The 13,874-nt window shown below is 34.7% G+C and overlaps 1 protein-coding gene across 5 annotated transcripts in view; it reads right to left on the bottom strand.

Moving 5' to 3' along the window:
• The window catches only part of PPIG (peptidylprolyl isomerase G), a 45,061-nt gene that overhangs the window by 27,017 nt on the left and 4,170 nt on the right, over positions 1 to 13,874 (bottom strand). For 4 of the 5 annotated variants that reach the window (XM_006935342.5, XM_045033917.1, XM_045033916.1 and 1 more), the window contains 5 exons: positions 3,331 to 3,408; positions 3,165 to 3,239; positions 2,458 to 2,565; positions 1,801 to 1,845; positions 431 to 518 (listed from right to left, as the gene is read on the bottom strand). In XM_006935342.5, the coding sequence (XP_006935404.3) occupies positions 431 to 518; positions 1,801 to 1,845; positions 2,458 to 2,565; positions 3,165 to 3,239; positions 3,331 to 3,391 (377 nt within the window). In that variant the 5' untranslated portion in view covers positions 3,392 to 3,408. Of the gene's footprint in view, positions 1 to 430; positions 519 to 1,800; positions 1,848 to 2,457; positions 2,566 to 3,164; positions 3,240 to 3,330; positions 3,409 to 13,874 lie in introns of those variants that run through there. The other variant, XM_045033918.1, reaches the window with a different exon arrangement.

The raw sequence follows: 13,874 nt of genomic DNA, 5'->3' as shown, positions 1-13,874 counted from the left end.
AAATGGTGACTTTTCTATCATTCCTTTTAAATTTATTAGCTGACATTCTACTAAGAAACAGCTTTGTCTTCTCCCTTATTATTTATTCGTTTATTATTTATACCTGTACGGGCTGCTGGATTTCTATTTTATTTAATAATCCGATACTATCATTATTTATTTTGATGCTCAAATTTTCCTAATCTGGCCAGGGGGAACCTTACCCCTTCAGTCTGGCTCCTGTGTCCTTTTGACAAGTCTTCATCATTTGGAAACGTAAGCAGTACAGTTCAATTTCACTTTTAACAATTTTACTCTCTTCAACAATTCACTGTTCCCTTTCCTTCAAGAATTTTCCCCATTATGGATCCCTCTCCTATTTATTAGCAATCAATGAGAAATGACACACCAAAAAAGGGATATTTTAAATGATCACAGCATAAATACTTACATGAAGAACTGTGAACCGTTTGTGTCCTTCCCTCTGTTGGCCATAGACAAGAGAAATTCTTTGTTGTGTTTAACAGCAAAACTCTCATCTATAGAGAAGCGAAGTTTTCAGTTATATTATAGGCATAAACTCCAAAAAATTTCATTTTCACTCTTCATATCTTATTTTCATATGTGCTCTGTAGCACCAGACAAAAGATAAAAGGTTTAAAGAAGAAAGAATCAAATATTAACCAATTCCTTCTTCCACCTTTTTAGATTAAAACATTTCTAATTTTCAATCCCTTGCTATAAATTCAAATACTATTATCACCCCCCTTTCTTTCCATTTGCATTTACTTGTCTTTTATATCATTTTGGAAAAGACAACACAATTTTCTTTGCTTATTCAAACAAAAAAATAAAACGTTCCTAAAAAAGGAAGAGAAAGAAACCAGATAGGATTCTTTTACACTTCCTCTGTTTCTTTTCTGAGCACAAAAAAAGCACATATGGTTATTTTAAGCACAGAGAGGCATTCATTAACTTAATCTCTGCCACAGCATCATTTATTGCAAAGAGTAGCTTGCTCTGCAATCTTGGATTCGAATATGAGAACCACCCAAGTAGAACGTGAAATAAAATTTTACTGAATTCCTGAAGTGAAAAATATGAAATACGAAATTATTTCCACATTCAAGTTTATAGTCTTTCAAATAATCTTCACATTAATAAAAAATTCCAGAGAGAAAATTTTAATTTGAGAAAAACATTATCCAAAGTTTAAAATATCAAAGGGATTTTTTTTTTAAAGTGCACAGAAGGGGAGCCTGGGTGGCTCAGTTGGTTAAGCATCTGACTTATGGTTTCGGCTCAGGTCATGATCTCACGGTTTCTGGGTTCAAGCCCTGCATCAGGCTCCATGCTGGCTTGGGATTCTCTTTCTCTTACTCCCTCCCTGTCCTTCCCCTGCTCATGCTCGCTCTCTCTCTCAAAATAAATAAACTTAAAAAATAAAAAAATAAAAAAAATGCACAGAAAAATGGACCCACTAAACATGTGAGTACTGTTAGTATGAAATATTGCTAAATCTGTTTTAATAAAGATTAAGGTTAAGCTGTGGAAGTGCCCAATCTAGCACTATAATTCTAAGACTTTATTATAGATCATTGAAACCCTTCAAATAATATGATGTATTAATGTTCTAAACACACAAAAAATCCTACCTCTATAAAAAGTCTATCATATAAATTTTTTCACAAAAAGATTAACTTTTGGATTCACTAACTGTAGTTGGATATTAGTATACTGTTTAATAATCTTATTGATTCAATAGAGAAAAATTAAATACAGAAAACATTAAAAATACAATTTAAATGTAAACATCTTTACCTTCAAAAAATCCTCCATAAATAGATTCCCCTCCTCGTCCATTCCCTAAGAATGAGAAACATGGACTCTTGAACTCCCAAGACAGTAATCTCTTTGAAGGCGCCACCTAAACAAAATGCTTCTTACAAAGTAGGTGCTTAAATGACTTTGAATCAAAAATACTCAAAGGTTCACAGCAAATCATAAAAGATATTAATTTAAAGTCAATACTGACAAGATCCCAAATTACTTTCTTTTCTCTATGATACAAGAGTTAAGAATGTGACAAAGTCTCTATTAAGATTTGTGGAAAAAAGAACACTCAGATTCTAGTGATTATGTAGACCTTTGAACAAAAATTAGATTTTTTCCCAAAATGTCTTTAAAAATACAATTTCAGTGTTTTTACAATTTAAAAGTATAGGTAAAAACTATATTATAGTTAAGAATTACTAGTTTTGACAAAACCAAACACACACACTGACAAATTACTACGAGATGAATAGTGTTTTTTAATTCAGAAGCACATTTGTGAAATTAATTCATGCATCAAAAGTAAAATTATCTATGTGCCTCCTTCTTTTTGTCTGTGAGTACTTCTAGAGACTTGTCTAACTTTAAGGTCTATGATACCTAACAAAGTATTATGATTTTCTTTTGTGGGATTCAAAGTCTTACCTTCACTGAAGTCACCACCTTGAACCATAAAATCCTTGACAACTCTGTGAAAGAGACAACTCTTATAATGTAATGGTTTCTGAGTTGATTTCCCTGTCCCCTTTTCACCTACAGAGAAGAAAAATTAGTAAGCCATTTAGTAGGAAAAAAAATCAAGCAGGCAGTATTAAAGAAAAATTAATGAGGAAAGCTTTCCCCCGTAAAATATACCTCTCTTGAACTATGTAGACGTCTTTAAACTACAGAATTTTTACTCTCCTCGGGAATTTTTTTTTAGTTCATTTAAAAATCACCAGTGTCTTTCTGGAGAGTGTAGAAATGTAGAAATCAATCTCAGATAAAAGCCCATTGCAAGTAGTATTTCTAGGGGCACCTAGGTGACTCAGTCAGTTGAGAATTCGACACTTGATTTCAGCTCAGGTCATGACCCCAGGGGGTCATGGGATTGAGCCTTGCATCAAGCTCTGTGCTGAGCACCGAGCCTGCTTAAGATTCTCTCGCTCTTCCTCTCCCTCTCCTTCTGCTCCTCTCCCCCAATTATGTGCTCTCTCACTCACTCTCAACTAAGTAGTATTTCTAAGAATTACTTCCACATCCTAGGCAATGGTACATAATCTGCATGGGGAAATCTAAAATCTGTTAAATAAGAAAATTAAAACCATAGTTAAATGGGACTAGCATCAGGGCAACTGAAAATGTCAACAAACCTGTACAAAGACAGCGAAAGTTCTCGCATGTTTTGGGGCACACATCAGAAAATAATTCAAAGACAACTCTTCCAGCTGAAAAAGAAAGAAGCTGGTTTATACTTTACCAATTTAAAATATTAAATATTCATTTATAAATGTTATATAGGAATACTAATTTTCTTACCAGGTTGATTATTAATGGCAATGTCAAAAAAACATCGAGGACGCTGAACCTTTATTCCCATGGCTCCAATACTTCAATCTATGAATAAAATGCAGTTTCAGGCAAACAGACCAAAACAGCAAAAAAATTTTTTTATGAATTTCTGGGGGAAAAAATTCTGGAGCATAAACTAGAAATTTAGTTGAACTTATTTTGATATTTACTTCCATGAAAATATAGATTCTTTCTTGGTGGGCGGGGGGGGGGGGAGTAGATTGCATTGTGTGAAACAAATAGAAAAGACATAAAAGAAAGGCCTTAGCCATAATATAATAAAACTTTTATTTTAACAACTGAACATACATTGCCACTCAAACAGAAAATTGTATTGTCTGTATGATGAGTGAACTCCACAAGATTAAATAGAGAAAAATCAAGGACAGACTGATCCAACCCTTTTGCTCCTTGGAAACAAAAACAAAAGTTTTGATTAAAATGGTGTTTTAAAAAGAAAAACATTCAAATTCCTAAAAAATACCAAAAATAAGTTATCAAGGAAGAAAGTGGGATATTTTAATGATAGAAATATATAGTAGGTTTCCTTCCTGACTAAAAGCACATTACATATGAGGCTATTTTCTGATCATGAGCAAGAGCCTATAGTGATATACTAGTGTAGACAAAAAATACCAATAGGTGACATACTACTCTGTGTGAATACTTTTATCTATATAGCAGATAGCTATTATTTAACATTCTTTTGCTAAGGCATTTATCTGAAAGACTTAGATGTTTCAATCATGATTCCTGATGGGAAATGACAGGGTAAGGTGAAGAGGAGAAGAAACAAAGGTACTTAGTTTAAACAGCATCCAAAATTATGGACTATAAAAATGACAGTTTCATTGGCTCAGAATAGAGATTGAAATGTATACGCTTTTCTGAAAATTATCCTAAGCTGGTAGCTCTGCAAAAGGTCCAGTGAAGCTGTGAAAAATCTATATTCTCCATCCTAAATAGATTCCTCCTTTCATCAATTTTTAGGTAGCTTCAATGTAGATTGTAAGAAATAATATACAGTGTGTACTTTACCCATTTTCCTCCAATGATAACATTTTAGAAAACTGTTGTATAATAGCACAACTGTAGCGTAAAAGCAGAACAACGTTGATAGAATCCTTTATTCCATTCACATGTCCACTTTACTGGCACTCATCTTTGTGCCTGTTATTTAGCTCTACAAAATTTCATCACATATGTAGGTTTATATATCTACCAATATCCCTTATCAATTTTACAGACCCCAAACACATAAATTGGGGATTAAGTTACACAAAAGATAGATTATATTGCATTAAAATTCAGCCCAAGTGTTGGCATATTCACTTTTGGCATTACTGTATGGGAAAGGGGGGAAAATACCATTTTCTCATGACTTCTCAATTTTATTTCTAACAGGTAAAATAGATATTAGAATTTGTTTCACATGAAACAAAGCAAAAAATCTAAACTTTCAATCCTCCAGTAGGCTACACAGACTTCCTGAAAACAATGAAACAAAAAAACTTAGTAATTTTAGGATCTTGCCAAGTTGGTTGCGTTAAGTGTTTACTTGTATAGAATTTCAATTCCTGCGCACTTGAAATTGAGGGTATGTTGAATCCATAAATGTGAGGAAACTATCTTATCTTAAAAACTACTTAGTACCTGATTATCCTTTATCTTCAAAATAATTTTTGTAGGCCTTCTTCTCTACTTTTGGGGGTGGAGGAAGAGAAGAGAAATTTTAATGATTTATTTTCCTCCAAAAAAACTTCTACAGCTACTTGTTTAACCACAATATCCCAGTTGGAGATATCTATTATTACAAAATGATTACTATGGTATAGATAATACTGCCCCAAATAGCTTATAATTACAGTTAATTTCCTACATACAGTACTGAATTCTTGAAAACAAACTCCCAGTTGGAAAACCAGGCATCATTTATGACAGGTCAGAAAAATCCCTAGTTACTCTTAGCCTTTTATTTTTTAACTTTTTTTAAATGTTTAAGAGAGAGAGAGAGAGAGAGAGAGAAGAGTGTGTGTGTGTGTGTGTGTGTGTGTGTGTGTGTGTGAGCTGGGGGTTGGGGGCAGAGAAAGGGAGACACAGAATCAGAAGCATGTGGGACCCCAACTCACGAGCTAAGAGATCATGCATGACCTGAATGAAGTCTGATGTTTAACGACTGAGCCACCCAGACGCCCCACCCTTAACCTTTTAGACAAACCTTTGATAATTTTCCAAGTTTCTCAATTCTAGAGCACAATGTAAAAAATCCTATAGCTCTGGGACCTCGAAACTGCAATGAATACCACCACTAATTTATGGAGTTTTATGATCACAAGTGGGAGCTACCAGTATAGTGTTTGTTTTGTTTATTCTGAGAGCTGCTTACATAGGGGAATTCACTTTGGGAAAACATTGAGCTACACTTACATTCTATGTAGCTTTTGGTATGCTATATTTCAATAAAAAGTTTACTTTATTAAAAATAATATATCTAGAACAAAACTTTACTTCTTTATCCCCAGTTCTCTCAGAACTCAGTAAATATTATTACTGTCCATCGTCTTTGGTTGCACTTTCCTTCACAGCCCATTATTCAAACTATTAGGAAGTCGGCACTGACTGAATTTTAGCTTCAAAAATTATCCTGGAGTACCTGGGGATTGAGCATCGACTCTTGATTTCAGCTCGAGTCATGATCCCAGGATTGTGGAATCGAGACCTGCGTTGGGCTCCGTGCTGAGGCCCTTAAGATTCTCTCTGCCCCTCTCCCCAACTTGCCCTCTAAAAAAAAAAAAAAACCAAAAAAACAAAAAAAAACACAAAAAATCCCACATGCTCCCACCATCTTTACCGTTATTATTATTTCTTATCTGGAATGTTGCAATAGCCTCCTAGTTGGTTTTCCTTGCTTTTACTTAGTTCTCTATTTTCTATTCTTATTACAATAACCAAAGTGGAATGATTCTTTAAAAGTACATTTACCACTTCATTCCTCTGCCTAATATTTTCTAACATCTATCACATTTAATAAAAATGTCCTTCCATGGGGGTGCTTGGGTAGCTCAGTGGGTTAACTGTCCAACTCCTGGTTTTGGCTCAGGTCATGATCTCACAGTTTCATGGGTTCAAGCCCTGCATAGGGCACTGCACTGACAATGCAGAGCTTGCTTGGGATTCTCTCTCTACCCCTCCTTCTCTTTGTGTCCCTTCCCCACTCGTGCTATGTCCCTCTAAAAATAAACTTAAAAAAAAAAATTCAAAATGTCTTTCCATGCATTTCAAGAACCTAAACTAGCACTGTCCAATAGAAACATGAGTCACATACATAAGTTTTAAATTTGTAGTAGCCACATTAAAAAAAAAAAAAAAAACAGGTCAAATAATGTATTTTATTCAACTCAGTATGTCCAAAATACTACTTCAACATATAATTGACATAAAAATGTTATTAATGAGATATTTCATTCTTTTTTGGGTAGTGAGTCTTAGAAATCCAGTGTTTATCAATTCAGAAAGTCATGTTTCAAGAACTCAATAACTGCATGTGGCTCATACCTACTGTTACACTAGACAGCACAGATCTAAAAATTTTAGCTAATGACCTCCATGACTTCATCTAACATTCTTCTGCTCCTTAGACACATGTGTTCCAGCTGTTCTTCAAACATCCCAAGGCCTAGCCCTTCATCAGGTCTTTCACACTTGTTATTTCCTCTGTGTGGGATGCTCTTACCCCAGATCTTCCCCTTGTTCATTCCCTCACTTCACTTAAATCACTGCTCAAGCATCCCCTCCACATGGAAACCATCACTGACCAGTATATTCAAAGGTGCAGCCCTTGTCCTCCAACACTTTATATCCCCTTACTTGTCATATTTTTCTTCGAAGCATTTACTGCTAATTGATATTTTATTATAAATTCAAGTTTTTATACCTATTCTTTTTACTAGAATATAAGCTCTGTGATGTGATAAACCTTTTCAATTTTGCTCTCTTAATTCCTACTGCCTCAAACAGTGCTTGGCCATGGCAAGAAATCAGTATTTAATAAATAAATGAATATACATGAAAGGATAGGCATGTGTGAGAATGCTGTCTTGCAACACTGTAACACCAAAAAGGAAACATCCAGAATGTCCCACAATGAGAGAACAGCTAAATAAATTTTGGTATACACATGCTATTAAATATTACGTAGCAGTTTAAAAAGTCTACATACTCTATCCAAAAATCCTGTTACTTAGCTTAAAAGAAAAAGAAAGCAAGTTGCATGTAAGTATTTTGTCTACACCCTCAAATAATACTCTATTTCTACAGAAAAAAGAGTTACATATCAACATTGACAGTCCTCTATCAGAGGGGACTAAGAGTAGGAATGGAAGTCAATGGTAGTCCTTAGCTTTACTACTTTTTTAAATGTTTATTTCTGAGACAGAGAGACAGAGCATGAGCGGGGGAGGTACAGAGAGAGAGAGGGAGACACAGAGTCTGAAGCAGGCTCCAGGCTCTGAGCTATCAGCACAGAGCCCAACGCGGGGCTCGAACTCACAAACCCTGAGATCATGACCTGAGCTGAAGTCAGTCGCTCAACCAACTGAGCCACCCAGGCACCCCAGTAGTCTTTAGCTTTAAATGTGAGACTTGAATTTTTGCAGTGAGAATATATTCATGTAGTTTCCCAATTTAAAATAAAAAAAAATTTTAAATAAAAAAATGTATCTGTATAATAAAATAAAACAGTAGGAAATACACGATAATACTAACAGCCTATCCTTAAATGAAAGGGTCACATATGGTTTTCTCAGCCTCTTCATTTTCCAAGTTTTCTACAATAGAGACCTGTAAAAGAAACTCTTCAAAAGACCACTCAAGTATTCATGTATTTTTTAAGTGTCTTACTTCCATGATTATTACTGTTGTTTGCATTTAACTCTAGAAGATCTTGGGAAATTACTTTTCTTTTTCACAAAACTGTGTGCCCCTCACCCCATGGAAACTAGGAATGATACATGTGAATATTTATCTGAACGCTGGATATTAAATAATTTCTCAGGTTCGTGAACAATGAAATAAATAATGAAGATAAATAGATTTGACTTCATGAAAAATTTATTATTTCTATTTGTCAGAAGAAAATTAAAAAAGTAAAAAAAAAGGGGGAAATATTTTCAACAAACTGTTTACTATAGAACAGTGCTTAGGAATGGGGGCACTAGGACAATTCTTCACTGACTACGACCATCCTAACTCACTGCAAGAATATTAATCACCTGTGGCCCTATTTGTATCAGCACACCTGACAACCAAAAAAACTCTCTCACTGTCCTTCTGCCCCCACCTTTGGGAACTAATACCACAGGGTCCACGCAACAAACAATTAAAAGCACAAAAACCACACAAGGAAACATAATTTTAAAAAAGTAAAATTAAAAATATAAACCACACAAATGATTTTGCTAAGCAACTTGGCATTACAGACCAACAACTTTGAATATACTCATATTCACTGTAACCTTTAACACTTTACTAATCAGTATCTTGGCATCTCTGTGAAGGTAACCATTTTAAATGAAATATTATTTGATTTTGGTTTAATAATAATTAAAAACAACCTAATGTCCAGCAAAACTGTTGAGTAAATTAAGAAATATTCATATGATAGACTATTATACTATGAAAATGCAATTTTTAAAAATATAACATGGAAAAAATGTTAAATGAAAAAAGATACCAACACTGTACGGTTAAAAGGATTCTAAGTATAAAAAAATTCAGAGCACCTGGCTGGCTCAGTCAGAAGTGCACGCGACTCTTGATCTTGGGGTCGTGAGTTCAAGCCCATGTTTACTAAAAAAAAAAAAAAAAAAACAAAAACAAAAAACTAACCCCCCCCCCCAAATCTACCTTTTCCCTTAAAAAAAATTCCTATGTAGTCATTGAAGTGCTTTTTGCAATGGTAAAATAAAAAACAAACAAGTTGTACAGTAATAGAAAATGGGTAGGGGGCGCCTGAGTGGCTCAGTTGGTTAGATGTCGGACTTTGGCTCAGGTCATGATCTCACGGTTTGTATGTTCTGGCATGTCAGGTGCTCTGCTGTCAGCACACAGCCCACTTGGGATCCTCTATCCTTCTCTCTCTCTGCCTCTCCCACACTCAGGCACACTCCTGCACTCTCTAAAATAAATAAACACTGGGGCGCCTGGGTGGCTCAGTCTGTTAAGCGTCTGACTTTGACTCAGGTCATGCACTCCTGGTTCGTGAGTTCGAGCCTCGCATCAGGTTCTGTGCTGACAGCTCAGAGCCTGGAGCCTGCTTCGGATTCTGTGTCTCCCTCTCTCTCTGCCCCTCCCCTGCTCATGCTCTGTCTCTCTCTGTCTCAAAAATAAATAAAAACATTAAAAAAATTTAAATAAACATTAAAAAAAAATTGGGGGGCATCTGGGTGGCTCAGCGTCCAACTTCAGCCTCGGCTTGGGTCATGATCTCAGGACTCCTGGGTTCCTGGGTTCAAGCCCCTCGTTGGGCTCTAGGCTGACAGCTCAGAGCCTGGAGCCTGCTTCAGATTCTGTGTTTCCCTCTCTCTCAAAAATAAATAAAACATAGAAAAGAAAAAAAAATTGGTTAAATAAATGATTCATGAAATGAATGGTATTCATCTAGCCATAGGAAATCTTCTTACAGGTTAAAATAACTTTTTTCACCTACCAGACTAACAAAAATAAACAATATTGACCTTCTCATACATTGTTGCCAATAGTAAAGAGGTAAATGGATACAATCCTTTGCCAGTTCCACAACATACAATATTACAAGTGCACTGAATACACTCCGACTCAGTAACCCACTTTAGAAATTTATTTTATACATATCCCACACATTTGCAAAATAAAGTTCGTATAAAGTTGTTCAAGGCAGCCATTGTTTCAGAAGTTAAGAGACTGTAAATCTAAATGTCCACAGAGAGTAGATTACATAAATCATATTATATCCATACAGTGTACAAGGCTATAAAAAAAGGCTATAAAAAAGAATGAGGAAGCAGTTTATGTACTTTTCTCTCCAAGACATTTTGTTGACTTAAAAAAAAAAAAATACAGAGATATGTTTGGAATGCTTTCTTTGTATATTTTTCAGAAAAGTAAAAAAATATATATATATGTTTGCTTGTCTAATATAGAGGCTACTAGTGGGAGAGGAAATAGGTAGCTGGGGAAGATGGGTAAGATTTTTTTACTGTTCAACCAACCTTCTCTACCTTTCCAATTTTATACCACACGAACGTATGTGGAAAGAGAAAAATTATCAAAGACTACTCATGAATGAGAGGATATACATAATGTATCAGGCGAAAAAAGCAAGTTAGTAAAGATCCCAATTTTACACATAACAGATGTACATTAAAAAAAGGAAACGAGGGGCGCCTAGGTGGCTCAGTTGGTTAAGCATCCAACTTTGGCTCAGGTCATGATCTTGCAGTCTGTGAGTTCAAGCTCCACGTCAGGCTCTGTGCTGACAGCTCAGAGCCTGGAGTTGGTATCAGATTCTGTGTCTCCCTCTCTCTCTGTCCCTCCACACTCAGTGCATGCGCACGCTCTTTCTCTCTCTCAAAATAAACATTAAAAAAAAAAAAAAGAAAATACAGAAAATGTACATATACGATGGAATACTATTCATCCATTTAAAAAAAAAAGGGGGATATCTTGCAATTTGCAACAACGTGGATGGACCTAGATACATTAAGCTAAATGAAGTCAGTCAGACAGAGAAAGACAAACACTGTAGGATCTCACTTATATGTAGACTCTAAGGGAAAAAAAGGTAAATTTAAAAATGTATGCATACACACACACCCTGCCCAAACTCATGGAAAAACAAACCAGATTTCTAGTTACCAGAGCTGAGGGAAAGGGGGTAGGGTAACTGAATGAAGATAGAAAGATGCAAACTTCCAGTTATAATACTGGAGATGTAATGAAAAACATGATGGCTACAGTTAACTTACTGCTATATGGTATATTAGAAAGCTACTAAGAGAACTAATCCTTAAAATTCTCATCACAGGAAAAAAAAAAAAAGGTTTTTCTTGCATCTATATCAGATGGTAGATGTTAGCAAAACTTACTGTGGTAATCATTTTCCAATATATGTAAGTCATATGCTGTACATTTTAAACTTATACACTATGTCAATTACATCTCAACATAACTGAAAGAAGATAGGGTTTACACCAAAATATTGACACTGATTCTAAATTATGCAGCATTATTTACAAAAGCCAAGACATGGAAACAACCTAAGTGTCCACTGATGAATGAATGAAGAAAGTGTGTTAATGTGTGTACACGTATCTTTTTTCCTTCAACATTTGTTCCCTGTTATATTTTTAAAAATTGCATTTTCATAGTGTGATAGTCTATCATATGAATATTTCTTAATTTACTCAATAGTTGTGTTGGACATTAGGTTGTCATAATGTACATGTCTGTAAGTGGTTATATATTTAGGTTACACCATATAAGGATACTTTTCATTCTTAGAAATAGATTAAAATTAGTTTTCCTAAACTAACAAATCAAATATGCCTTAAATTCAAGAAAGATGAAAGCCAGCAAACTATTAAAAGCACTACAGATATTGAGTACATAAATGCTCTTCTGTTATAGCTCATGAAGAACAAATATACCTAGTGAGAACAATGATGACAAAAAAGATGGCTAAACACTATATCTCTAATATTACTGAAATCAGATTTTACCTAATCAGAAATATAATACATAGTATTTCCTCTAGAATTATGATTTCCTGGTGTTACTCAATAATACTTAAAATCTAACATGAGACAAACATCTGATTAATTTTCATTTTTTCAAGAAAAAATAAAGGGAAAACAATGCTGAGAGGTATCAAAAATACAATTCAGGGAAAAATCAAGTCTATGCAATTTTCTTTTTTTTTAAATTTTTTTTTAACATTTATTTATTTTTGAGACAGAGAGAGACAGAGTATGAATGGGGGAGGGGCACAGAGAGAGGGAGACACAGAATCCGAAGCAGGCTCCAGGCTCTGAGCTGTCAGCCCAGAGCCCTACGCGGGGCTTGAACTCGCGGACCGTTAGATCATGACCTGAGCTCAAGTCGGACACTTAACCGACTGAGCCACCCAGGCGCCCCAAAGTCTATGCAATTTTCAATAAAATAATTCATGAATTTCCTAACAGTATATAATGAAAGCTTTCAGAACGGTAGCCTGCTTTGTTGCAAATTTGTTTAACCCAAAAGAGTTGCAGCTATTTCCATAAAATCCAGATACTAATTTTTCTTGAAAAACAAAAACGTGTCCCTTCTTGTACAGCAATAAACATGGTCTGCCTCCAACTATAGCCTATTAGCTGTTACCATTTATTATCTATTTGACGTCTTGAACTCACTTCACCTGCCTGACTCCTTCAGAAACCTCATCTACTCTTTTCATAATGAAAATACTTTTAAACAATAAAGTTGACAGGCTCACTGAAAAAAAAATAAGAACATATAAAAAATGGATAAAATCCTGGCAGCTGTAAGTTTTTAAATGTTATGTATATTCTTTTTTCTAAACAGAGGGAATTACAATGTTGTTTTAAATGTTTACCAACAATATCTTAGTTTTGTATATCAGTAACATATCATGTAAATATTTTAAAATATTAAATGCTAGGATGTGTAAACTTTTGAAACAAATATAGTTCATAAAAATATCAGAGAAGTTACAAATTCATATGTTAAAAAGTTTAATCTTGTAGTTTCGTACCTAAAACAATTTTGATAGCCATCCTAACATAACATGAAAGATGGGCAAAGGGGCAGGACAAGGACATAAGCAGCTAATCACTAAATATATATGGTAAAGGACATGGTATTTGCAATTAGGCAATAAATAATGCAGTGACTTTATGACATTCAAAAAATTTAAGTTTCATACAGTACAAGGGAGTCAGTAAAATAATAACTCTTCAAAAGGTAGACAGTAAATCTTTTAAAACTATAAGATTAACAGGTCTTTGCCCTTTCTGATTCCCTTGGCTAATTCCTGTGTCCTTACAAGATTCAAATAGCACAGAGTATCCTTCCTGGGAACTTCACCCTGACTCTCTAAAACTTAAATGATCCTCCTTTGTTGAATCTTATTCTCCTTGTCATAAACTTGTCTGTAAAGTCCTCGAACTCAAAACTCTTGTACCTTCAACACCATGCATAGGGCCTGGCCCAGGACTACATTATCAAATGCAAAGAATACAAGTTAATCAAGACATGAGCAAAACCAGGTTCTGCTTCAAATGTACTGTACCCCCTAAATGTACTGCTTCTCACATGGAGTATAGCTAATATCTATCTGTAGTCAGTAAATTCTCCCAGAGCCTACCAGTAACCATCCCCTGAATCTATTCCATACTGAAACAGAACTTATTCCCTCAATCTGCCTAACGGAGCTGCATTTTACTAATAAAATGTTTCTTTTATTTTTTAAAAAA

Source organism: Felis catus, chromosome C1 (genome assembly GCF_018350175.1).
Source record: "Felis catus isolate Fca126 chromosome C1, F.catus_Fca126_mat1.0, whole genome shotgun sequence".
NCBI lineage: Eukaryota > Metazoa > Chordata > Mammalia > Carnivora > Felidae > Felis > Felis catus.
Note: the sequence above shows the minus strand (reverse complement) of the source record. Positions and strands in the feature narration are given on the sequence as shown.